Source organism: Tachysurus fulvidraco, chromosome 2, assembly GCF_022655615.1.
Source record: "Tachysurus fulvidraco isolate hzauxx_2018 chromosome 2, HZAU_PFXX_2.0, whole genome shotgun sequence".
NCBI lineage: Eukaryota > Metazoa > Chordata > Actinopteri > Siluriformes > Bagridae > Tachysurus > Tachysurus fulvidraco.
This window is the reverse complement of record NC_062519.1, coordinates 28,500,524-28,527,438: the sequence shown is the minus strand read 5'-3', so window position 1 is coordinate 28,527,438 and position 26,915 is coordinate 28,500,524. Positions and strand designations below refer to the sequence as shown.

The 26,915-nt window shown below is 38.8% G+C and overlaps 1 protein-coding gene across 4 annotated transcripts in view; it reads right to left on the bottom strand.

The window, feature by feature from the left end:
* Positions 1-26,915, bottom strand: part of anos1b (anosmin 1b) — a 32,847-nt gene that overhangs the window by 1,608 nt on the left and 4,324 nt on the right. The window contains exons 2-11 of one of the 4 annotated variants that reach the window (XM_047810617.1): positions 24,268-24,315; positions 13,468-13,530; positions 12,262-12,469; positions 11,639-11,823; positions 9,519-9,648; positions 6,966-7,147; positions 4,072-4,210; positions 2,667-2,810; positions 1,679-1,773; positions 469-637 (exon numbers count right to left, since the gene is read on the bottom strand). In XM_047810617.1, the coding sequence (XP_047666573.1) occupies positions 469-637; positions 1,679-1,773; positions 2,667-2,810; positions 4,072-4,210; positions 6,966-7,147; positions 9,519-9,648; positions 11,639-11,823; positions 12,262-12,469; positions 13,468-13,530; positions 24,268-24,315 (1,363 nt within the window). Of the gene's footprint in view, positions 1-468; positions 638-1,678; positions 1,774-2,666; positions 2,814-4,071; positions 4,211-6,965; positions 7,148-9,518; positions 9,649-11,638; positions 11,824-12,261; positions 12,470-13,467; positions 13,531-24,267; positions 24,316-26,915 lie in introns of all 4 variants that reach the window. The other 3 variants (XM_047810619.1, XM_047810616.1, XM_047810618.1) reach the window with 3 other exon arrangements.

The window sequence follows — 26,915 nt, the reverse complement described above, 5'->3', positions numbered from 1 at the left end:
TATTTCCCCAGTATAGATAGTGCTAGGAGAATATTGTAGGTTTCATTTTGTTGGGTGATTTCATATAAAGCTAGTCCATTAAAAATGCAAATGAATGCTGTATTTTCATCCATTTTCTCCCCAGTCTTGACAATTCCTACCACCTACCTAACTCTCCATGTTACACAGTGGCCAAGAACTGAGTGGCAAACGTTTTTTTAATACATGTTTTAAATAAATGTTGCTCATGCTGTCACAGAGCAGCATAACACACTCGAATGAAAGCAGTGAAACACCATCTTCCACATACAACAGGCCTTCTCTCCCACCTAGACAGCATAGTTCATTTTGCTCTTGCTCCTGTGCATGGATGGTTGATAGTTATGTATTTTACATAGCCCCTATTGTAATTGGGATTTATATTAATTTAATATTAACATATTAATTTTTATTTGTGTTCAAACATATAGTGCAAAAACTTTGCCTTACCATCTTGGGCACAGGACAGTAGTTTCTTCCCATGACCTTTCAGCATTGAGCACTGTGGGGTAGTGACTGAGGTCACGGCCCTGGCCTTCTCTCCTTGCTCAGAGAGGGGTGTCACTGTTACTTTGTACTTACAGGCAAAGAGAAGGCCTGTGATGACAAAATGTGTGCCCTGAAGGAAAAGTGAAACGTGATGTAACAACAAATTTACCCAGAGATAGCAATACTCAATGGAGAAAATGAATCATGAAAATATCATTGAGGATACCACCATAAAACAAGAATAAAGTGTGGGAAAGAAACTGATGCAATGTATGATTACTGAGTTGCTGAGAATGAATTATACCCAGCTTTTTTGATGGGAAATTTGATACCCATCCCTTTATCCACACTGTATTTGTGTCATATAAAAAATGGTTGTGGTTTTCACACATTTTCATTACTGTCGCTACTAGCCCATGACTGATTACGTCTGGAAACATAACACTCTTGGCTGCCATAGCATTAAATGCCATACATCTAGGCTTGAACAAGGGCTTTACGAAAACATAGGAACTCTAGTAAGTAAACCACTGTTATGTGAGCTGATATTTATAGTCAATATGCAGGTATTGATAATGACCTCATATCTCTAGCGCTAGCCACTGATAGGTAACACAATAACACTGAGTAAAGTTTGAGTATCGTGACCGCTACTGATATTCTGTTAAAAAGCATTCCTTTACACCGTCCAAACATGCATGTCTGCTACCCATTCCAGAATTGTAAAACCTTTCCTTCCTGCTAAAATCAAACACCTTAAAGTTGTTCAAGCAGATCACAATGAGGTTGGAGGCAGGTGTGGTGCATTGTAGCTAAAAGTGGCTGGGCAAAGACCACCCTATCCTGCTGCTGGAAAAGCAAACAGCCTGTGACTAGCGCATTCCTATGTTTATTAAACAATATACAGTTTCTCCTGCACCCTTGTTGGCTGGCAGGTCCAAATTCGAGCTGACTGCGGGTCATCCAGGGTGTCTCATATCCACCAGATTATTATATGACCTTGCTGAGTTATATATAAAAAGTCTTTCCAGACTAATGAAATGCAGTGACTTTCTGCATTTATATCTGGGCCAGGAGACCATGTGAAACAAGATTTTCTTGCTAAAAACATTTCTAATCACTCCTACATACTTATGTGTTGAGAGCCAAGCAGAGAAAATAGTGAACATACCTGTACAGTAGCCGTTCTCTCTCTCTTGGTCACGTTATTAGCACATACCTCTGGAAGCCAGCTTAAAAGGTATGAAGTGGAACCCCTATGGTTTTCTACACAGAGAAACATAAGATTATGTAGCGTATTAGATTTGTGCCCTGGGTAAACTTTCAAAGGCCGTGGCTAAAGAGCTGCATGGACATATTTTAAGGGACATGCCGCCTCCTGTCCTCTTCCTGTTCCATGTCCAAGCAGCATTACATCTTTCATCAAACTCATCTCCCACAGTGCATCAGGTTGTCAGAGGCCCAAAGAGCTGTGTCCCCCATCTGCTTTTCATTTCACAGCCATGTTGATATTATTAAATCTGTCTTCATATGTCTATTCACCTCCTTCCAAGAGATAGTGGTAAATCAGCAGCCCTCTTTATGATTCTCTGTGGTTTCAGCAGAACCACCCCCACACCCCCCACTTTTGAAGAACATTGCGTCACCTAATGAGTCATTTCTGAACATGCTTACTATGCAAACTTAAAGTAATGTGTTGGAGGAGATACAGAGAGGACACCCTGATGAGTGTCTGTTTATGCAGGAATGATAAAATTCACCATAAAGCTTGTGTCTTTGTAATGCTCTTCAATAAAACATTAGTCACTACTTTGCTTTTCTTTGGCTCCGACTGATTCAAGGACACGAACAGATCATCTGTGAAATTGAAACGGCTGTCCAGCACAGTTATGATCTGTATAATTGGGGTGAGGACAACGTAGGCAATTTCAATTTCAGTTTAATATGGTCCCTGCCTGATGGAAGCTCCTCATGAGCTCCTGATTTATGCATTCTCCATCAATGTGTCTCGCATCAAGTCTCATGTTATTGACCTGATGTAAAGTGGAATTTCATAACATCCCTGAAGGACCACAGCACAACATACAAGACAATATATTGCTTTACACAGCTACACACAGCAAGTGTAAAACAAAGCTTTTGTTTTTGGATCCACTTGCCTGAGATTCGACTCTTCCAAAACACCTTGACCTGCACCTGGTTGTTGTGGTAGTGGGGAGCTGCAGCTTCAAGTCGGAGGACTCTGGGTGATGAACGGGAGATGGGTAGCTCATTGGAAAAGTCCCCTGTAACTGGTGAGAAGCCTGCTGTGAGAACACGAGATTCACATTAACCAAGTGGAATTAATTTTACACATGACCCTTTTGGGGCCTTTTATGATTGGTTGCCTGATCGAATTCTGTGTAGGAGTAGGAACTTTTGAAAAATGGAAGCAGATGTAAAGTCTAACGAATATGAAAAAAGTTGTAAATAATTATTCAGCACAGGGTGAATATGACACATTCATAAAGAGATGCTAATACACATTATATGCAGAAGTCATTCAGTTCCATATCTGTCAGCTGCATAAGCCTCACCTCATTATTTCTTGGTCATTTAATAGCTAGTCGACATTGATTTAAACAAATCTACTTTATAATCCAAGCAAAGTTTTAAAGATATCCTGTGGGACTCTCGAAGGCTGATGGAAATGGAGGAAAAACAAAGATAATAATTAAAATGTGCACAAGGGAGCAATAATAGTCGAGGTTTTATATATATATATATATATATATATATATATATATATATATATATATATATATATATATATATATATATAAATTCTGAATAGAATTTGACATTTTTTAACCTGCCAGGATGAACAAAGCCAAAGAACAACGTGGACTCACTAAATTAAATTTTCATGCTTCTTTGCTGCCTGTGTGGAATTAGTGCATGATTTATGAAGCATAATTAAAAACAGAAAACAACAACATGTGAAGAGAAACTCCTCTTTGCGATACAAAAAACAATTTTTTTGGTAGTGAGGTACAATACAGAATTGATGTTAACTAAAGCCCTGGTGGGGTGTTTCAGTCAGGGCATCTCTTCTAAAACTCCCTTTAGTGACCCACAATTCAACTGAACACAGATAAGAACTGATCCAGAGTGCTGATATATGCCAGGAAACTGCTACTTGTATGACAGGTTAACTCCTTTCATCTGAGGAAAAATGAGCATGTTTTAGGTGCCAAAAAGTAAACTCCTGTAAGGAGATACTGCTCGGACATGAGAGGCATCCTACAATAAAGGTCTCCTGTGTTTTTAGCGGCCCTGACATTGCATGATCGCCAGTGACAAAGCTGATTAATAGCTATGGGGAGATGAGAACAAAAAGTGCAAATGTTCAGATCTGACAGCCATCCTGTTTAATTTATGTTTTTGGCTTCAAGCTGAAGGCATGGGCTAAGTCTTGTAAAATAATTCATTAAACTACATGAGCTCTCCAAAGCTCATGAGCTAAATTATATTAGAGCAAGCAGAAAAGGAAACAAATGAACCTTGCTCAGATATAGCCCTTACCAGTGGAAGCAGCTGTTTTGAAGGAAAACTGTGCACGGCTGCTCTTCAAGCGCTTCTGTCCCCAGAAAGAAACTGCCTGAATGTTCACCATGTAATGGGTGTCTGGCTGGAGTCCTCCCAGCTCCATCTCTGCCAGAGTCTATGGAACATGGAAAAGTCACAGGTCCAGACAGTTAATAATAATAATAATAATAATAATAATAATAATAATAATAATTATTATTATTATTATTATTATTATTAGTAGTAGTAGTAGTAGTAGTAGTAGTAGTAGTAGTACATTTGTTATATTTTGACATTACTGTTAAATACATTACTGTTAAATACATATTATATTTATCACATTGAAACATTGTTATTAGAAGTACTAGTAATAGTAATAGTAGTGGTAGTAGTAGTAATGGAAGTGGTGCCAATAGAAATAGAAGCATTAATAATACTAATGGTAGTAACAGTAGTGGTCGTAGTGATGGTGTTAGTGGTAATAATAATAGTAGCAGCAATACTGCTAGTAACAGTAGTTGTAATAGTAATAACAGTAATACTGTTAGTAACACTAATAATTGTAGTAGTATAATTATAAGTAGTTACAGACCTACTAGTATGATCAGAAATAGTAGTTAATAGTAGTGCCAGTAGAAATTGTAGTAGAACCTTTACTACACTACTTCTACTATCAGTAGTAATGTTGTCGATAGTAGTATTATATGTATTATCTTTACATTTATTGACGGTTAAGTGTGTACCAAGATCATCATACTACAGCATTGACTCCAGTATTTTTGACCAGAAACGTTTTTAACCACTGCGTTCATTCTGTCATACCACAACTGACACAATATCTAAACTGAAGTTTGAACAGGCCTTTTGTACATAAGGCTGTAGACCAAACAGCCTAGCCAGTAGGAGAGCCATTGATTTTCCAGTTGAGACAACTGGGATCCAGGATTTGTGACATTAATGGTGAATAATGAGCTTTAATATGTCCAGGCTTCTCCAGATAGCCAAAACATGTGTTTCACAAGTGTGCTGATAAACGAGCCCAGTGAAACTTGTGTGAATCCCTCCCCTGTCACCACAGGCTCGTATGTTTTGACTTTCTGAATTCTGAACTCTATTTTAACTCATGACCCAATGGGAAACTGAGTTCTGCTTAAAACCAAACCTGCGCAAGACGATCTCAATGTTGGTAGAAATAGCTCTTTTATGCTAGTATAGCCATAGTACAATATAGTGCATACTCATTTCTACCTGGTATCATGCTTTTTCATTCCTTTTAACTGTAATGTCATAAATCTTCATTGGGAGTCTGGTTTAAACCTGTTCACTCTGTTTTCAATGCTTCCTTTTACATGCAGTACAAAAAAAAACCTAGCTAGCCCTTCGGTGAATATTCCACGTAAATGCTTCGAGCTCCAACACAAACATTTTTATAGTGCGGCTCATAACAAGTGGTCTAACATTCTGTAAATCCTGCCTGGCCCTTGGTGGAATTTTTCTCCTACTGATGAGGTCAGGGAAAGTTATGCAGGACAGATACAAGAAAGGAGAACATATTTAAAAGCAGGCCACTAAGTCTTGCATTCCTGGATACAAAGGATTAATATTGTATAGTAGAGTTTCACCACTAGTTTCTGTCCTGCTTTGATTCACAATAATTGGAGTAAAATGTGACTGGAATTGCCTTGGCTTCAGTATTTTAATGTGGGAATGAAGTGGGAGCCCTTGTAAAAATTCCTAGCAATCTTGTGGTGGAAGACCCATCTCTATCATCTCTATCATGAAGCTTGATAAAAAACCATAATGAAATTTTAAGGGTCTGCGAGTGGTCTTTCGGTCAACCGTTAAAAGTCAGTGCGGATTTGGCAGAGCTCATCAGACTCTGGTCTTGTATCACATTCCACCATCAACCTGTCTTCTTCTGTTAACCTAACCATTCAGACAAACGAGCAAGAAAAGAGCTTGATACTTATGTTGGACTAATATCATCATTGTGTTAAATGGTGCAGACTTCTGAGCTCATTTCATGCTCGGATGACAAATAATATATATTAAGATATAAAGTGGTCTATTTTATTTGAACGCTGCGGTTTTTGAATGAAAATATTTCTCAAATTCAGGCAGCTCAAAAATAATGATTTTTTTTTACATCATGAATAGGTTTTGCTTAAGAGAAATCGGTATTCTTTTAAAACCTGTGTCTCTAAAATAGTTCTTCTTTATAGGCTACTGTTCAGTGCAATGGATGGTTTTCTCAGACCCAGAAGTTATTGCATTGTAAAAACAAATTACCTAATCAAAACCATTTGAGAATTGCGGCTTCAAGGAGAGTGCTTAGGTTACTGTAAAATACGATGATCACAAGAGCAGATGGCGTCTTTGTACTACAGGTTTTGCGGAGAAATAAATACACTTTCTAGCACTTTATTAGGATGCAGGTGGTGCACACGAGTTCAACACCTGCGAGCTAACGCTGGCTAAAACTACGAGTCTGAACAGCTATGGTGAAATTATGAAGATAAATTCTTCAGATCCAATTTAGATTTAGGACTTCCTCAGCCTGAAGGGTTCACCTGATAACCGTCCCTTATACTTGCAGGTGCCAGATAGCTTTCTTAAGTGAAAGATACAAACAGATAATTCATGAACCTCAACAGCTGGGGAAAGATAAAAAAACCTCAGAGGACCTCATTGGGCTTTGGCATGACTGCTCGGCCTCATTTTTCTCCAAAAATGCATTTTCCGCTCACAAAAGATATATTCAATACAAAAGCCTCCTGCCGGCTAGAAGTGAAGGTGAGACAGAAAAATATGTCCAGCGGTCAAAGCCAGAGTTAGAGCGGTGCTTAGCTGCTGAGGGAGATGAGATATGAGCTGCACTAGGGAAGTCTTACCCCGTCTGCGACCCTGCTGCTTTCCTTTCCACCCGGGCCGCTCCAGGTCACTTTGTAATGGTTGAGCAGCAGGTCTCCCTCTCTGGGGGGGTCCCAGCGAAGCAGCACGCTCACCCTGCCATCAGCGCTCACAGTCTGATTCGCAGCGCTGATGTTCTGTGGCCTCTCTGGGGGCAGCGGGTCTGTAATGTGGAGAAAAGAGAACATGCATTTTAGAATGCTGATTCTAGTCAAATTTGTTTGTGTTCTATTGATGTGGCCTATAGCCAGTGGAAGTGGAGAAAGTCCATGCAAGCCAGAGAGGGATGCAACTCAAGAACTCATGGAAACTGTAAGCAAAATGAAGATCGATGTCAATAAAAAAAAAAGCCTGACAGTACTGTGCTGCTGTGTTCACTTTTTCTTCCTTTTTTACGTAGCCAGTGGAAGGAGCTCAGTAGGATGTAACACCCAATTAAATTAGGTTTATTCATTGCACCAGCTAATAATTTAAAGAAAACGCATTGGAGTTATTAAGAGAACAAGATCAATTGTTTGTATGCCAGGATTACAATTAAATGTTAATGGAAACAGAACTAGATGTCATTGTCTTCATGTCATTTTTGTCTCTGTTATTCTGCTTTCATGGTCTTTCATGGTTCTTAGCCTCATATGGAATGTTTTTGCAAGTCTTCACCAAAGCTCAGCAGGCCATATGTGTAAGTGCATGTGTGTCATTGTGTGTGTGTGTGTGTGTGTGTGTGTGTGTGTGTGTGTGTGTGTGTGTGTGTGTGTGTGTGTGTGTGTGTGTGTGTGTGCTGGACAACTATTCAGTGGAACAGATATATGATGAATGGAAACTCAGTCTCTTGCCACTGGGTGGGGTGGATAAGCCTGCCACGCAACAACGCAAGCAGGGGTGTCGAAGTCATGTTGCCTGAACACATATAGAGATCTGCTCCTCATTTTACAGCAATTTCACCTCATCACAATATTTGGAAAAGTTGCTAGGTGTACAATGTACTCTATACAAAACCACAATCTCATGCCTTTGTTATTGACTACACAAAACATCAAACCAGCAGCGAACATGAAGAAATATTCAGACAGAACTTCACTATCCACAGCAACTAGTGATTCACCTGGAACACATTTTAGTTTTTAAACCAAACAATCTGATTTCAATTCCACCAGACATGAGAAAGCAGCGTTATCTACTGTAAACGCTTAAATGGTTACTGCAGATGGCCTTTAGGGTGGGCTTCCAAACTCTCAGCATCCATACGAAAACAAAGGCTCCATTTCGCTCTGTGAGGCAACCCCCGATCGACACATGTGGCCCTGCTGCCTGCTTTAAGGTCGCAAGTGGAAAACTGTCACTTGGATTTTTTCTCACCGAGTCATATAGCCTCGGAGGAGGAACCTTTCATCTCCAGATATCCTTGAGTAATGGCAGCTACGCACATGACCTATGACCTCCAGCATTCTTCATGCACCCCCGCACCCCTGCCACTCAGATGTCCCATGGCAATTTGATGAAAGTTGCATGTTTTGTGACCCCAAGGAAGGGGCAAAGAGAGCCATATGGTGAAGAAATGGCTCTACAAAGTGTTATTAAGTATGTATGTTAACAGTGATTTGCAATACTGGCTAAAGAGAGTACTTTCTTTAAAAGAATATGACCAAAGCTGTGCTTTCCATAGAAAACGGCAAATCGTGAATTAGCGACAGACGTCATTTTCAGCAATGAAAGAGCATCTGCATAAGCATCAACAAAAGACTTTCAACACTTTTATTTTACTCTCTATAGCGTTCCAAGTGCTGGTAATCTTTAAAAATAAAACAAGAATTGATTTGAGTCATTACTGTTGATGGCTTCAGTCTGCATGTAATTATAGTTTGGATTTAGCCTTTCAATAGACTCACTTTCAGAACGTGCCAAATCAAGCACCCCTGTGGTCTGAGACAACGTGAAGCACGTCCCTGAGAAAATTGACTTGCATCATAAATTGTAATCAAACAAATAAGACTAAACAAAACATAAAGCAAAAACTGATACAATGAGAAAATCTCATACTAAGCCAGTTTCCCATTTTTTTTTGTTTGCCCTTGTGTGTTTGTTTGCTGCATCCATGGAAAAGTCTATCCTAGAGCATCTCTGCATTCACTAAAACATGCTTAAAAATGTGACACAATGTCGGCATGCCAAACTCTCAGCATGAGAGATGGGGTGTATGTGTTTGGGTGTGTGTGTACGTGGGAGTGTGAGAGAGTTGAGTGGAGCGAGCTGTGATGATGTACAGGCTGTGGACTGCTCTGGTTTCAGGCAGGCCAGTTTTACAATGATGGCTGACTCTGCAGTGTTGCTGAACTGCTGTGAAGGATTTGCATGTTCATCTGTAACTCCCCATAACTCCTCTCACTCAGCAGTGTCCCAGCAATCTACACCGAGGCTTTACCCATATTACTGAGTGTCTGACTAAAAATGTAATATGCAGACTATTGATTGAAATGCCAGTAGATGCAGTAAAGTTTCAACAAAATGTAATCTGTTGAAAAAGTGTAGCAGTTTACCTCGGGCTGAGAAGAAGTGCTTGCTGGGAGTGGTGAAGCCACGTGTGCCCTGGCTGTTCACTGCGCTCACCCGAAACTGGTACCACCTGTGGGGCCGGACATCCTGCAGCAAGGCCCGTTCTTCCATGGTCTGGCAGAGAGTGTGTGTGTGTGTGTGAGAGAGAGAGAGAGACAGAGAGACAGAGGTCACAGTAGATTTAATTAAGACAAATCAGATAAAAGGACTCCGTCAGTGCTGTAATGACTGGTTGATCGTTTGCAAGAAGATCTTCTTAGACCTGCTGAAAACTCTATTTAAATGTTCCTATCCATTACCTTGCAATTCCGATTGGGAGAAAATGGAGATGACAATGGACTATTTGTTTCCAAGGTCTCTTGATCTGATAGTTTGAAATTTAAAGCCCCAATTAGGGGCTGTTGAAATCATGTTCCTGGATGAGCTCAGAGCCTCTCAGAGAGTATCCCCTAAAGAATACAATCTGTAAATAATTGGACAGTGACACAATCCTTTGTCGTTTTGGCTCTGTGTTTCATAAGGAATCAACAACTATTAGGTTAAAGTGCAAAATGTCAGCTTTAATTCAAAGGCATATATACTGTACATGTTGAGTAAAACAGTGATTTGTCTATTATAAAGGTGCAATTCAACATCAAACCCTTCACTTACTGTATATTGTCGTACCATTACTTCATACACAAAAGACTAACATAGACATTCTAGAGTTCGTTCTAGACATGATGACTAAGTTTTAATGCCAGGAAAGCAGGCAATAATGAATCTGAAATACACAGATTAATTCAAATCAGACACAACAATAAAAAGCAAGAGCAAAAACAAAATGAAAAACCAAACAATTAAAGGTCAAGAACCCTTTTGAATTTGGACTCCCAAAAACAGAGAATAATCCAGCATGATCTAAGAGGGTTAAGTATGCCAGACAGAAAAAACACAGTAATTATCAAGTCCATAAACATAAGCTTTTTGTATTTCAAACATCAGGGAAATGTCTAGCAAGAGACGAAAAAAAATAGTATACACTCTCACAGAACACCTATCTAACTGATATTCAATTATATTAATTACAATATACAGCTATCCAACCAGCCAATCATGTAGCAGCAGTCCAGTCTATAAAATCATGCACATTTAAAACATCAGTATGAGGAAACACTGTGATCTGAGAGCATTTTAGCAACTGCTCATCTGATATTTTGACACACAACAGTCTCTCTGAGTTAACTCAGAATGCTGTAAAAAATATAATAATAATAAATACTGTACATCGCAGTTCCAGTGAGCAGAACTGCCTTTTTAAGAGAAGTTAAGGGAGAACGACTAGACTGGTTTTGGCTGAAAAGATGTCTATGGTAACTCTTTACACTCATTTGAGTAGAAAAGCATCTATAAAGAGTAGAACACGTAACGTGTCAAACTGTGAGGTGGATGGACTACAACAGCAGAAGATCTCAGGTTCAGCCAAGAACAAGAATCTGAAAATACAGTAGGCACAGGAACGCTTAACCTGGACAGTTGATTGAACATTTGTCCAGTGAAAAGTTGGGACACCTTTACAGAATGACCGCAAACACTGTGTGATGGTTGATCACAGATTTGCATACCTGTGAAACATGGATTTTTAAATTAGCGCTTGCTTCAATACATGTGGCTAAATACATGTAGTTTTTATATTTGAAATATAATATCATATTTCTAAAATAAAAACGGATTATATTTCTTATATATTGGATTCAAATAAAAGTTGACAGTCAAGAAAGATGATCTGTATAAAGGATGGTTTCAAGAAGAGAAAAGCTTTAAGTGATGTACTTTGGACGTTTTACAAGACAAAATATTTTACATTATAGATCATAGCGTTCATACTAATGGACCACTAAGGTATGTAATTCGTCCAAGTATTTCCATTATCTTAGCTATAAACTTTGAAATGTCTATACAAATTAACTTTGAGTATTTGAATGCTGTCTTAAAGGATCCAAAAACGCAAATATTGTCAGTCAGGCAGAGAAAATAAACGTCATTCTAATCCAGGCACAGATGACGGTAGTGTGAAGTACGTTTGTGGAAAACTTGGCCTGGAGTAGTGTTGCTGTTCTCTTACCATCAGAACAGTGCGCCAGGGTGAGGCTTCGTCTTCACTGGGATGAATGCCATGGTTCCATCTCCTCTGCAGAATATACAGCACTGGCTCAATAGACACATTGAACTTAGACATCCATGTCACTTCCAGCTGTCCGTGCTGGTCCTCTATAAAGGCCATGTCTTTCCTTGGCTTCAGGGGGACGCCTATGACACAAGAATGACACATGCTGGGAAGCACCTACGTAATGTCCTACTTTTTCTGCATGTTAAAATGGTTGGAAAGAGAATGTGACAGTAAATTAAATCAATGGTGTGATGTTACAGTGCAACATCAAAATGGATCATTGATGTTCAGAGTATTAGAGCATACAGAGCATACAGATCTAACATTCTCCAGTGAACACCAAGGAACCAAAACGCTGCTTTGATGTGCAGTAGGTAGTTGTTATTGTTGGGATATATTAGCAATATTCTGCCAATTTTATCAGTTCTTTGTCGGGAATTCTTACTTTCCATCAGCTGAATGATCTTGGTTGCAGGAGCGTGCTGTGCTATGCTTTATACCATTAACTGTAGCTGATTACAATAATCTTTAAGCTCCTTTATTCATATACAGTATTGTACTTATCATGCCTATCGTACCTTTATAAAGGTTGGTTGGTGCTTGGCAGGTGTGGCCACAGCCGTTGGAACAGCACTTTTTAGCTCCAGAGCACTCGCTGTCAGCGCTGCAACTCTCCACGCAGGCGGCTGCGAAGCCTGATGCCCTTTGAGGAGAAGGACAATCTCCCTGCTTCTGCATCTGCAGCGACTGTAAGAACTCAGCACTGGTCACACACTCGTGATGCTTCTTTTTATGAAAATGAGGGATAAAGAGACAGAAATGGGGAAACAGAGACAGAGCAGGAGATACAGTGGTTAGAAGCAGACACCCACCCACGTTCACTGGCCATAGCGGTTACGTCTGAGACACAGCCATGGCGTGTGCTCGCAACATCATGCTCCTGCCAACACTGGCACTGTACTACTTTAAGCCCGAAACAGACTCGACGCACATAGAGCGTCGCTTCAGAGGACACATCTGGCTGCGGGGTTCCTGACCGAGGCACTCTGGAAACCGTTCATTTGCAAAACATCTCCAAGAATTACTTAACTTGATGCTTCTCTGGGTTGATGCAAGGCACATGTTTCTTCCATTGGGTGAATCACACAGTTGGGGAAACAACAAAGCATGCAGCTTGTTTCTAATACAATTACATCCAATTGGTTTAATATACTGCCAGGGTACTGCACTTTTACACTGAGCATCTTTAGCAGAATACTGAAAATTCAAGATTCAGTCTGAGCAGTTATTATACTTTCCCAGTGCATAATTACATTCTTTTGTATGTTAGATATCCTCTCTTAATACCTCACCACTCTACAGAAAAGGATTAAAGGAATGTAATCAAATCTGAACCTAGGGGCCAGGTAGATAATATGAATGTGATTCGATTTTCCATTCCCCACACACATATATATATACCGTATATACACACATGCACATACAAGCTTGTCATGTTTTAAATCACAAAACATCACAATGTACTGTAACTTTATATGTTGGTTCACAATCTTCCTCATATAGCACCTTGATATGGGTGAAAGTAAATCACAGGAAGACATTCTACCAAACATGCACATACATCATGTCCAGAGCTCTTGGCTCTGTCTGCCAGTGCAGCATCTCCCAGCAGGTTAACGACTGTTATGTTCTTTATGTACATCTCGTATCCAATTGTGGTTCAGTCATCCTTCTCACTCAAACACATTGGCAATGTGAAACAGACTTTGTGTGGTAAGGCTTACCTCACAAAACTTGTGAGGAAGAACCCTTCTGGTTTCCCATAATTCCTTGCATGGCTGTAGGCACTGCAGACAAACAAAGAAAACAGACATGAGAATGGAATTTTATTAGTCATTGAGTACAGGAGAAAAACTGTGTGGCAAAATATGCCAAGAAAAACCTTAGAAATACCCACTGCAATTTAGTCTTTTTTAAAGTATTACTAAACACACCCTTTAAACCTTAATAATTGTTTTCCTGCTATAGTCTGCCAAACGGACATTAGTATATGGCGATTGTTCTCGGAAATAAGGTGATTGTGAAAATATAGTTTCCTGAAGTACAGGTCACACCTCTCTGTTCAGCAGATATTGGTTTATTCATGAAATTATACATTCAGCTAATACAGTGGCAGAAATAGGTCAAGACTCAAGAGCTTCAGTTTATGTTTAAATAAAAGATTTTTTAAAAAAAAGGATAAAAATCCCATGGCAGTGACCAGTCAGATGGATTTTAAGTTTAAGATTATCAGAAACTGTTGATCTTCTGGATGCTTGACATACTACATTCTTGAGTGTTTACACAGATTGTTGCAAAAGGAACAAGAAACATCCAACACCTTGGAGGAGAAGAAAGAGAGGATCAGACTGGTTATAGATGATAGGCAAACAATGACCATGGTCAGCAGAAACACATCTCAGAACGCATAGCACGCCAAGCAATGAAATGGATGGACTACAACTGCAGAAGACCACACTGGGTTCTATTTCTGTCAGCCATAAACAGGAATCTGATGCTACAGCAGACAAAAGCTCAGTGAAACTGGATAGTCAAAGATTAGACAATTACCAGCTGGTGCTTTTTTTAAATCTTCAATAATCAAATTTTGTTTAGCGATTAAGTGGTGATTTAGTGGTGTCTATTAAAGTGACCAGTGAGTACATATGTGTTAATCTAACGTCAGTGTATGTTTAGAAATCTCATTCTAGGACCCTACTGAGCTCTTTGCTTTTTTGATCTGTAAGTTTTTATATATAGCCCTACAAGAGTTGGGGTTTCTTTAGGAAGAGACCCTCAACACATAAGGAACCCTTGAGGAACATTGTTTCTGTGTAGTGTAATCATGGCCACAGGCTAGTAAACTAACTGTAACTGCTGTGCTGCCTTTAAGTGCAAAACCCACTCTGGCTGTCAGAGAAAGAAAAGCAACCACCACTGAGTGATTAGATTTACGTGTTGAGTGATGAAACGTGTGTATGGACCACAGTTTTTTTTCTTACTTTGTTATAAGAGTGTCAATTTCATAGGTTTGTAAACATCTTGGCAAGGAAATAGGATTTTCTATTTCTTAATCTAACTAGCTGAATCTAACTACTGTAGCTTTAATGCAGTTTCTGCAATTCTACTAAACCTAGTAATTTATTGGAGTTGATTAAGGTGTCTTAAACCCTTCTATAATGTGTTTTCATTTAGTCAAACATAGAAGCCATGCTCCCACCTTCCTGTGGGAAAAATTATTTAAAAAAATAATTATTTTGATGAAGTACCTTCAAACACTGGAACTATAAATTCATGCACGTTGTTTTCAGCAAAGCCAAGGAACTAAAAAGCCTGTAAGAGCTGTTTTAGATACAGATCTTGAGTCAAGTGTTTTTTCTTGTTATGAAGTAAAGTAAATATTTAATATATGAATAAATATTCTGTTTAACGCATCACTAATGCTTAAATAATAGATTATAGTGTCACGCTGACAGGAAAGGGTGTGTACAGTAGTGTGTTTAGTCTCAGTCCTCCCGTTCTTTCCTTTTTGCTCTCCGCTTACTTCAGTCCCCTCTAATCTATCAAACATGTGCGCTCCCGGCAAGCCTCTGTCTCTGCCTCACCGGGCCAACCCTAGTCATTCATGTTGTCTCCAGTATGAGCTGGACAATATTAAGACATCTGTTGTGTGTTATCTGACGGATTATTTCAACATCTGCCACCATCTATTCTCCGGTGGAGAAAAGACGGCTTTCGCTTGGACGATCCCCGCAGAGTGCACTCTGCCTTACAAAAGAGAAAGGGGGGAAACAGACTGGTTTATGGGAAAACAGACAAAGGTGTCACTTTACTGAAAAAATAATCACAGCAAATGTGTAAATTTGATTTAGCAATCAGTCATGCTGAGTCCCATCAACATGGTCTAGCCACAGGGGTTGCTAGGAATTTCAACGAATAATTTGTTATTCCTGGTGTTGAGAAAATTGATTTGTTGATTTTTGATATCACTGACAAAAACTGTCCATCTAAATTAGGGTTTATTATTTATTTATTATTGCCTATCATAATTACAAGTTTATCTGAATTATGAACTAAGCCTATAGTAAGTTAACTCTGTGTGATTGCACTCTTTTGCTGGCTGTTTGAAAACCAAATGTCCCCACAAACCAAATGGTGGTGGTCATGTGGGGTATTTCATACACAGATAATAAACATCAAAGATGCTGTAGGACATTTTTTTTTTTACAGAGAACCCAACACCAAGGTTAAGGTTGGAGATATGATCAAGCATAGGGGAAGCTAGAGTAATACATGGATTAGTAAAAAGCCCTTTATAAAAAGAAATTAATTATGTCATATAATAAAGAAGACATATATATGTAGTATACATGAGTATCTGATTGCAAAGCCAAGGCCAGGTTGACCAGTGCATGCACTTCCTCTATCTAACAACCGCTGACAGCCTTCATGGGTCACCTTCACACCCAGCACTTCAAAAACCAAAAACTCACTACCCCCTCTCAGATAAACATGCTCTGCACTCCCAAACACACAACGCCTGCAAACCATCAATGTGACAACACTCTCCGATGAGGGTGTGGAAAGAAGGCTAGTGGTAAACTCAGTGAACATGGGAGCTAGTCTCCATTAAGGAAGGTTGTTTTCCTTCCTTCTGCCTCTTCGGCACAACTCCCATATTCATCACAGCTAAACAGGTATGCGGTGCTTAGTCGGAGCCTGACATAGGTTATCAGTGACTAATTCCTCTAATGTGCAGGGCACCAACTTAACAGACAACGTCCCATTATGTGGTGACAGACAGATGACAGGCTACATCTGGAAGTTGAAATGCAAGTAAAAGGAGCTGAGCTTAACCACAGCATAACTAATGTAACAAACTCTTGCATTAAATACATTTCTGTCTATTTTTATGTCAATGCTATGGTACGTTGCATGTTTAAAATTAACATAATTGCACTTTGAACTGAAAATGGTCGTTCATTGATGGATGTTATTGGCATTCCGTTTCCATGACAAGGCCCTAAGGATTATTACTGAACAAGGAGTTCAGAGTGTTTATATGATGGCATCCCACAGGGACGGAAACAGTTTCCTCTGCTGGTCTTCATCATGCTCGCTTAGACATATTCTTTTTCGGAGCAAAGCTGACTCTTTGGCCTTTTCATGCTGTATTGACTAGCCACTGACAGACTGGCCTAGTGGGATCTTTGTGCCCGGTGAAAGCCACTTAATCTTCATTGACAAAGAGAAAAGGCAGATATTTCAGCAAAGTAGAGGAAGCGTTTGATAAAACTATGAGAAATACCGTATGTGATCTTATGTGTTTTTTAAAGCCAAAGATTCACATGATAAAACCATTTAAAAGCCACAGGGTAATGGTTATAAAGATAAAGAATGATCACTTACTTTAAAAAAAATTGCCAAAATTTCCTCTTGTTAATCAAGCTATTTTCCTAGACTTGAAAAATTTACAAGTCTAGACACTTTATTGAATACATTAAAGCTTTCACCAACACATTTATGTTCTTGTTTTATAAGATTTTCCAATAAAGCAACAATTAAAAGAACAACTGAAATCAGGCTTCTTGTCCCAGATAGAAAAAAAAGAGAAGCTATTCCATAATTCATGGAAATAATAATAGTTCTAATACAGATGGATGACAAATGAAAGGAAACCAACAAAAAGTGTCTCAGTAATATTTTCATCTGCCAGGAGAACTTCAGTGTGCTTTGGCATTGATGTCTCTGGAATTCTATTTGAAGGATGGACACCATACTTCCAAAAAATGTTGTTGTTTTGATGATGGTAGTGGAGAGCACTCTTAAACACATAGCACCCAAAATCTCACATAGGTGTTCCAGGTAATAGCTGCAGACTGTGAAGGTGAATAACTTGCACCTTATTTACATCATCTTTATCCTTATGAAAGGTGATTCAGTGAGTCGTCATGCCCCGTAGATGGGGATAGGGACTTCTTGAATGAGACAATAAAGAAAAAAGCAAATTGCCAATAATCTTCCACGTGGTCACTATTATCACTGTCATAAAAGCCGTGCCAGACCATCGATTAATCAAAGGGTCGCACAGAACTGTCTTGATTAATGTCTCTGGCTGGAACTCCTTTTCTACTGGCACAAAAATCTTCAGTAGTAGGCTAAAGTAGTGTCTGCCAAAATTTCAAAACTCCTCATTTTCTGGCAGATTTAAGAGGCCAACAATTGAAATAATTATATCTGTTTTAAAAAGTAATGCTTTTTTTTCAGTTTTGTTTCTATACCCACAATAACATATTTGTAATTGCTATGTAAGTTGAGCTTACATTTCATCCCATTGATCCAAATAAAATCTGCCATCTTCTAGTTGAGGCAAAACCCAAACAGAGGAACTCCTCCTTATGTGAGTTATGTGATGAGAAAGTGACATCATTTTGTAAAATTTGTAGACGATCCAAGGCATGCCTTGCTATTGCGAGGGAGAAGCACAATAAGATGACAAGTAGACCCAAAACCTGCCAGTAAAATGGCATGCACAGAATAACAGAGTCACGGTTTTTCCATTTTCCTCTGGTCAGGCAAAAACCTGGGATCCTGACTTGGGATTCTTTAGGAATTTTAAAGCCTATGTGTCTAACCACCAAAATCCTGTTCTTCTTGTCTTTTCTCAGTACGATAGATGTATCCTCATCACCAGTGTGCACTTCTGCCTGCATGCCTGTTGTAGCGCTGTAGTGCTTGTTCAAGATGCTCAACTAATATGCCAGACTATAAATTCGAGGAAATGATACAATGCACTGTATTAACTTCAGCACTTTAAGGTGAACCAGGTGTACAAACCATATGCGAAACACAAGACACTAGGGAACAAAGCCGGCACTATAGATCATGCAAGTATGCATGATGATGATGTGTCCACTATGGTGATATAGATACACGAGTGAGGTACACCAGAGACAAACGGCGTCATGATTTGTCAGGGCCAGAAATGTGTTACTGTTTAAAAGCGACCTTGCTGGACAGTAGAGACTGTCAATGATGGATGGTAAGCTTCATGGACTTCAATCACATATTTAGACATCTATATGGTGCCACTTGCCGAAGTCGTAAACCTCGCCTTTTTAAGCCTTTTGATTGGTCATTTTCATTACCTGGTGCAGGAATGTGATCCTATCACATAGTGGAAAAAATGTGTGAGGAAAGGGTAGGCTGGAACACATTAAGGACAATATGAAAAAGCCTCCAAAAAGATAAAAGTCAACTGTCCTTCAGTAAAAAGAAAAAAAAGACATTCGCCAGATGAACAAACCAGCCATGGATGGCTAAACCTTCCATCTGTCTTCACCTCTAACACACTGGCTTTAATGCACATGGCCAGGCAAAAATAAATACATAAATAACACAGACACTGAGTTTAATCTATGATACGATCTACATTTATGTAATTTTTGCACTTAAATATGGTCTGATACTGATTTCTTATACGCAATTGCTGAATACATATCGTATACTTGGTACATATACTCATGGTATTTTCATTTTTTTCTAATTCTTTGTAAAGGTCATGCCTGAGACTATACTACTGGTAAATAATAATAATAATAATAATAATAATAATAATAATAATAATAATAATAATAATAATAATAATAATAAATATTCCTTTAATGATACCAGTCATACACATTTAAGGTTATTTTAAGCCTCCAAATAGCATCAAGGAAGTGCTTTTTTTATGTGCCATCATTACTGGATAGACTGTAGCCATAAACACTCTTAACATTTGTTAAAGAAGTTGTGACTTACTTGTTCACAAATAGACTATTACGTTTTCGGTGGCTAATTTCTAAAACAGTAGCAAATGTAGAAGTGGATCAGTTTCCTGAACTACTGCGGGTGAAAATGACAGTTTGGCCTGCCCATGAACCCAGACAACAGTGCAAAGCCTGGTTTATTTATTTGGCCTTTGATTTTTGTTTACATTGCGGAGAGGAAACATCCTCATTCCTAATGTTCTAATCCAGTCTTTTGATCAGCTAGAGCAGACTCAACGAGCAGTTGGAGAACCACAGGCTCTGTTAACAATCTGTCCTGTACCAACAACAAGGGGGATGTCGTACAGATTTTTCCAGCTAAATCCATTTATGGCTGCTTAAATCCCTAAATCAAAGCCAAAGCCTACAAGTTAATTTTAACAAGCTATGAACAGAAACCTATACATTTCCAAATGTCCACCACAGCACAGAAAAGCTGAGGTTTTTGCTTGATTTTTTCATAATAGAAATGCTGCTTGACACCCTTTGTATCCTTAAAACAAAAGTTTTCCAGCTGTCACTATAAAGGGTCCTCTTCGACAGGCAGTGGATATTATATGATCTGACGCTCCTGTCTTTTCCCCTTTGTGTGTCCAAACCTAAAGAGAAAATTCACCAATTGCTCAACGTTTTCACTATATTTACTAGGACTGAAGCTGTGCCACAGATTTAGGGGTTGATTTCTGTAGCTTTGTGTCTGTATTTTAATAATGGTATTTATTAAGCCAAGACATGAGCCCATATTTTGGCTCATATTTTTAAGCTGACGTCCATTATAGCATATAGCATAAATCAGTTAATGTACTGTGGACACATATTTCAATAATTCACTTCAAACATTCTGGGGGAAAAAACAATAACAGTTTCCTTCAACCAGTATATGGAGAACTGGCCTCAGAACACCAGCAAGGAAAATTTGTAGCAACACCTAAAACACTGAGACGGGGTTGTGGAAATGCAAGTCACTTGTTATGGGGACCATTAAAAAAAGATTCCACTGGTGCCTGGACCATTAATCATAATATTAACCAGAGAGATTTATACAATGAAATGCCTGAAAATACAAAGAATGTGAATTTAGCTTTGGTTAGAATTTATTTTAGTTTCTAAACTTTGTAAACTTTGTTAGGACTTAATAAACTCTACATGAAAATGTAAGCAGTTGAAAAACATTATAACATTGGCTTATTTGCAGATTGTGATTTAGTGTCATGCAGTTCTGATCAGGCCAAAAAATACTAAAGTGGTGTCAGACAATAAAGAAACATCACATAATACATCACTGCATAGAAGATAATGTATATAAAATTTCTGTCAAGTGTTATCAAATCTTTTGAACAGACTATGGTTCAGTTGCAGGTCATGGACGTTTTTTCATTCGAACACCAGAAAAGATGGCTCTAATATAGCTTAATATTTTCATTTTTGTGTCTGAATGACAAAATACACATCTAGGTACAATTCTGGGTAACCCACATTTTATGTATGTACAGTATGTACATTGTGTTAAGTGTAAATGACCTTGAAAATCACCTTGGATTGAAAGTGAGTGTCAAAAATGAATTAATAGTAACTGGTTCAGTAAAAACATTTGAACTCTATTTAAATGTTCTTGAACCTTTTCGATCTTTCTGAAAACAAAACGATTTTTTTAATACATTAACAATATGGGGAAAATCTATATTGGACACTTAATTCTTAAAATTTATCATTGTTATTAACACCAGACGGACAAAAGAAATAAAATGTAAAGTCATATCAGTAATAATAAGACACATGACTTAGCCAATATAGAAAGAAAATAATGCAACAATATTAGTTTTTTTTTCTCAGACATAAATCATCACAGATCTCATTTTTAATCATACAATCCAATGATAACCTCTTAGTTTAAACATTGAAAAGCATGAAAGGTTAAAGGTTCTAGTTTGGTATACTGACATTTAAACTCTCTCAGGCTCCAAACCTACCATGACAAAAACCATATGTAGAACATCTTTCATTTACCGAGGGAACGTTGTAAAAATCCACAAATGTCCACTAAATGTGCAGTGCTGTGTAAATACCTTTACAGCTAAAAAGCCTGCTCGCAGATGATTGTGGCACAAGCTGGTCTTTAAGGTGTCATGCAGGGCACCAAGTGAAGTGGAAAACACCCGTTGGTTAATGCTGTTTAAAATCAGCAGTTAGCAGATGAAAACAATTCATACTGATCTACTGTGGGAACAGCCTGGGTGTTCTAAAAATCCTAAAGACATTCACAATTGCTTGGTAACTCTGTGTGTGTGTGTGTGTGTGTGTGTGTGTGTGTGTGTGTGTGTGTGTGTGTGTGTGTGTGTGTGTGTGTGTGTGTGTGTGTGTGTGTGTGTGTGTGTGTGTGTGTGTGTGTGTGTGTGTGTGGTGCGTATGTGAGTGAGTGAGTTTGATCAAGCTCAGATCAGGTATCTGCAGGCCACACACAACATGGCTAAAGGTTGAGCCACTGAAATAAAGGTAGTACAGTCCAGAAACACTGAGACTTGGAATGTTTTTAGTCTGAATTATTACTAGTTGAAATATTTTTGAAATGTTGTTAGTGACTTAGTGATAAACATGTTTGAAGCATTTGAGAAGCAACTAATCAGAGAAAGCTGGAAAAAGGAATTTAAAAAAAATCAACTACCCAGATGAAATGTTCTGTAATATGAGTAAATTACATAGCAATGACAAATGTTTGCAGAACATGAGTAACACTGCCGTTTCTAAACGGAATTTTAAAGCTGAAGTATCAATAGGATATAGTGCAATACTAGAAGTCATACTATTTTTTTTTCCAATTTTCCAATATCAATTAAGATTCCTCAAAGAAGCTTTCAAAGGACACTCATCACAATACAGAAGCACTAAAAAAAGACAAAGAGTTCCTCCGCTTTTGAAAAGACACTATAAAAATTGAAATTGCTAGGTCAACTTTGGCCGGAGATGCCCTCTCCACAGGGCTAAAAGAGAGCTGAGGCCGCACAGATTCCCCTAGAGAGGTGGCCACACAGGGAGCGACCTTCCACCAACTGCCCCCGATGATTCAGCTCAGTGACCAGCCCGGGGGGGGCAGGTCAGCTACCAGGCCTGCAGCTCACCTGCCACATGGGGTGATGGGAGAGAGGGATCCAGACTCGGGTTAACAGAAGGAAGCAGGGTATGTGCATGGCCTCCAGCTTCCTTTAAGCTGTCCATTAAAACAGCAGGCTCTCTGAAACAAAAGGTTAATCGAGGTCTAAAACAGTAGAGAGGTGCGTGTGAAGCACAGCTACATTGAAAAGAACACTGGACGGCACATTTCTTTTCTTAGCTCTGGTCAGATGGTATCAGGTTCCGTACTAAAGCCTTTTTTTACTCAATCCTGAATAAATTGATCTTTTTAGTAGCTCATTAGTCTAGATGGATGAGCTTTAATGCGGAATGGAATAAAAATTATGAAAGTATAGAAACACGGCTTCCTTTTGAAGCCTGCATGTAAAAAAAAAGTGTTCCTGACACATGCTCTAAGTGAACAAACAAGGGCTAATGTCAAGGGCCCTTTATGAGAGGCTGCACAGCCCAGGAGGATATGACATGGCTCTCATTATTTTCATAAGAAGCACAACATTTACTTTACCTATTATTGGAGGGACTGTGGGAGAATCACCTCCATCTGAAAGCAATTAGAACAGCTCAAGTGCTTGGTGTGAGAAATTCAGCCTTCACAGGAGGAAAACACTCTACCTTTAGCAGGCACGTTTAACCTTGCTCCCTTAGGGCACTTGCTGGAGAACGCAGCCCAAGACGTCTGGCTTAGGCAATTGCTATTAATGACCTGAGCATGTTTACTGGCCTATTACAGAGCAATTAGTGCTGCATATCATTTTATTCTTGGAACATTCAACTGTTGCCTGTATTAAATAATACATTACATATTTATTCTATCATTTCTATCAATGAAGCATGTCAAGCATATCAAGGGAGTTTGTGGAGAAATTACAATGAACAAATGTCTCATTTAATAAAAAATAAGGTCCAATGACCAAGTAAAACATTCCGAAATTTAAGAAGGAAAAGAGCTGTTTCCTCTTTTAGATAGCTGCTCAGTCAGTCTCGCTCGCTTGAGTACAATTCAACTATGTGTTTCAACACCTTGGGGTGGTTACAGTAAAAAAGAAAAGCCCCATGAATTTCCTACAACCGCCTCATCCTATTGCTATATACAAAATAAGCTTTTTATATATTAGGGAAATATCACAAAGCAAAGGCAAAGATTCGTACAGGGCTTATACACTTACTCTGTAACTGGCCAAAATGTTATGTGCAATAAAAAAGGATTTGACATCGAATGCCATCCACACTGTAACATAACCATTTCGGGAAAATATAAATTTATGGAAGCACCATATTACATACATTCATTGGATCAATAACCTTGGTGGAGGAGAAGATGAAGGAGCAATTTAAATAATCTGCAATACTGCTGCAGTGGAAACTGTATTTAAACGTAATCCTTGACCATAAAACAGGGTCCCTGAGCACATTAAATTCATCCTGTTTTGGTTTTCAGTTATGACACATGAATATAATGTGAATATGTGTTCACTATAGTTCATATAAACGCAATGACCTTTTGATATTTCTTCGAGATAGACAGTGTTTCACTTTAATAAATGAGGTTGAGATCTGGTTTGAAAAATGATTGGAAAAAGATGGAACAGCAATCAGCTTTCTTACCTGAGCGCATCTCCTATGGTTTTCACACCAGCCCAGAACATCATCACTCTGTAAAAAAAAAGGGGAAAAAAAACACATTTTATGCAAATTGTAATCACATGTAGCCACCGAACACAGACTGACCTTTACATATAATGCGGTTTTCTCTTTCACTGTCATATTACTATATTTTATTTGGTTCTGTCATCATTTGTATGGTGAAAACCAGAATTGTTTCCAGAGTGAGGAAGTGCACTGGGCACGGATGAATCACAGTAGATATAAACACAGGAGTACCACACGCCAACGCCATGACCTCTAACGTACGTCAACCTCTAACCACACAGACTGCTGGAAAACTGGCAGCCGGGAATTAAATGTGACTAACAAAGCTAATCATAGTAAAAAAGTGTCTGTGTTTTGACTTGCGCTCCCTTTCTGATTTAAGCTGAAACATTATAGACAATTGCAAACGGCATTTGGCCATCTCCATAAAGAAAAACTGTAACAGTCTCAATGAAAAGACAGAAACGCAAGCAGTGTCAGGCATAAACAACTCTTTAAAACAAATCACAGAGTACTAGCACAGATTCGGTCCCTCTAAGCAGGGTTAATTACCACTCCTTAAACACCCCCTCTGGGCAACCAACATTTATCCTTCGCAAACTCTGCTCATGCCACTTATGAGCTCCCACGCTGCCTTTGTGAGGTCTTAATAAGCTCTTAAGGAGAAAAGAAAAACCCATTATGTTTGAGAGACTGTCCTGAGGTCCAAAAAAGTGATCTCGAAAGGAATGTTGGAACGTAAGATCATCCCAAGAGATTACATCACCCTTTTAAATCCTTCTTGATGAGCGTTCCATATGAAAAGCCAAAACCCACACCTAGAAACTACAAGCCAGAAACGGTAACAGGTTCATATGCCAAACAGGTGAAAAACAATGAAAAGCACATCAGTGTCAGGCACGATTTAATATTGGGGCTATTGATAAAAATGTTTTGTAGTGTAGATTATAATAAATTTAGACACAGGATTTAATTTTTGCCTAAGGGAGAGTACAGTAAGTCCTTTGCTGCCTCCTAGTAAGAGCATTAACCTTTGTGAGTCATCAGAGTTGATTCCTATTCACAACAGTGCGCTGATGGATAGAAACACAAATCCTTCCTGCATGTTTTGAAATGAATCTTAATATTTTTAATATCTGAAAAGCCATTTAATGAACGACTGGATGATTGACTTGCATATGCTTACCTCACCGTCTAGGTTCTTGAGAGAAACAATATATATAATATATTTACATTTCTTATATTCTTTGCAACTTTCTTTGCAACTTTTCCCAATTGGAACAATAATAGGTGAATAGTTTCCACACTCCACTGAAATCCCCAGCATCTACTGTATGCTTTTTGATGAAGTTTGAATCGCACGCAAAAGTGTACACACATGGTACAGTACATAGTCTATCCATGACCTCTAGCATACCACATAGCCAGCTGCAAAAGCTAAGACCAGCACTAGGTCTTAACAACCAAACACATAAGCTTTTGTTCTGCTTGTTTTTTACCCCATTTAGTGGCTTATTTCACACCACATGCAAACTGCCATCATTCATGGGAATTTATTTTTGGCTCTTTTGGCTTACATGGGACTTGGAGAATGGAGAGGGAAGTCATCAGAGAGATAGCATCTGAACAAGAAAGCAAGCATAGAATAGAGAGAGAGAGAGAGAGAGAGAGAGAGAGAGAGAGAGAGAGAGAGAGAGAGAGAGAGAGAGAGAGAGAGAGAGAGAGGCTGTCAGATAGGCTATGTTAAACTGCGTCACTCAGCCTGGCGGCCGCCCCTTTGTTCTTAGCCCCTATACCACATGTGCAGCTGTTTCAGCTCCAAGCACAAAAGAGAAAAACTCCATACCACAAAGACACACGCGCCAACATATCTAAACACACTTTATGACATCTGACAGCAAAAATGTCGCGTGAAATTGTTGCAGATTTTAACCCCTAAGGGCCTGAGACGGTGGAGGTGCTCTCATGCCTATACGCTCAACATTTACATTTAACTTCCTAATTCTGCCATTATGATGATCATTGAACAGCATGGTTTGATTGTAATGGTTTCTGTCTGGGGTTTTCTCATCCCAAATACCAAAACAGAGCTGACTCTTGATCTTTGCTTTATGAAGCATGATGTTAAAAAGGAACCACATTCAGGCAGCCCTAGTCGACTGCTCCAAACGAGAGAGTCATGAGTGATTGTGGCAGCTGAATGTTTGCATCCTTTTATGTGGACAGGAAGAGCTTGTTTGGACAGAAGAAGAGAGAATCAGGCCTAGTTATGAAGCCCTGCTTTATGCATGTAGGGTCAACTGACAGCTGTAATGACCTGGCTACAGCTGAAATTACAGTTGCGTGCCGTTCTGAGCTGTGTAGTCACAACACTTCAGCTGGCTTTCAAATAATTTACACATAGAAGCTGAGGAGAAACCAAATGACATTTACATTTAAAACATGTACATCTCCATTAAGATCGTTAAACAGATACAAGTAAGTCGTGATGAAGGCATAATAAGCAGACGTACATAGCAAGTATACAGAAATAAATAGATGATGACACTTCTGGGATCTGCATAGTACTCCAAATAAGTGTATCTTTATTCAGGTTTAAATAG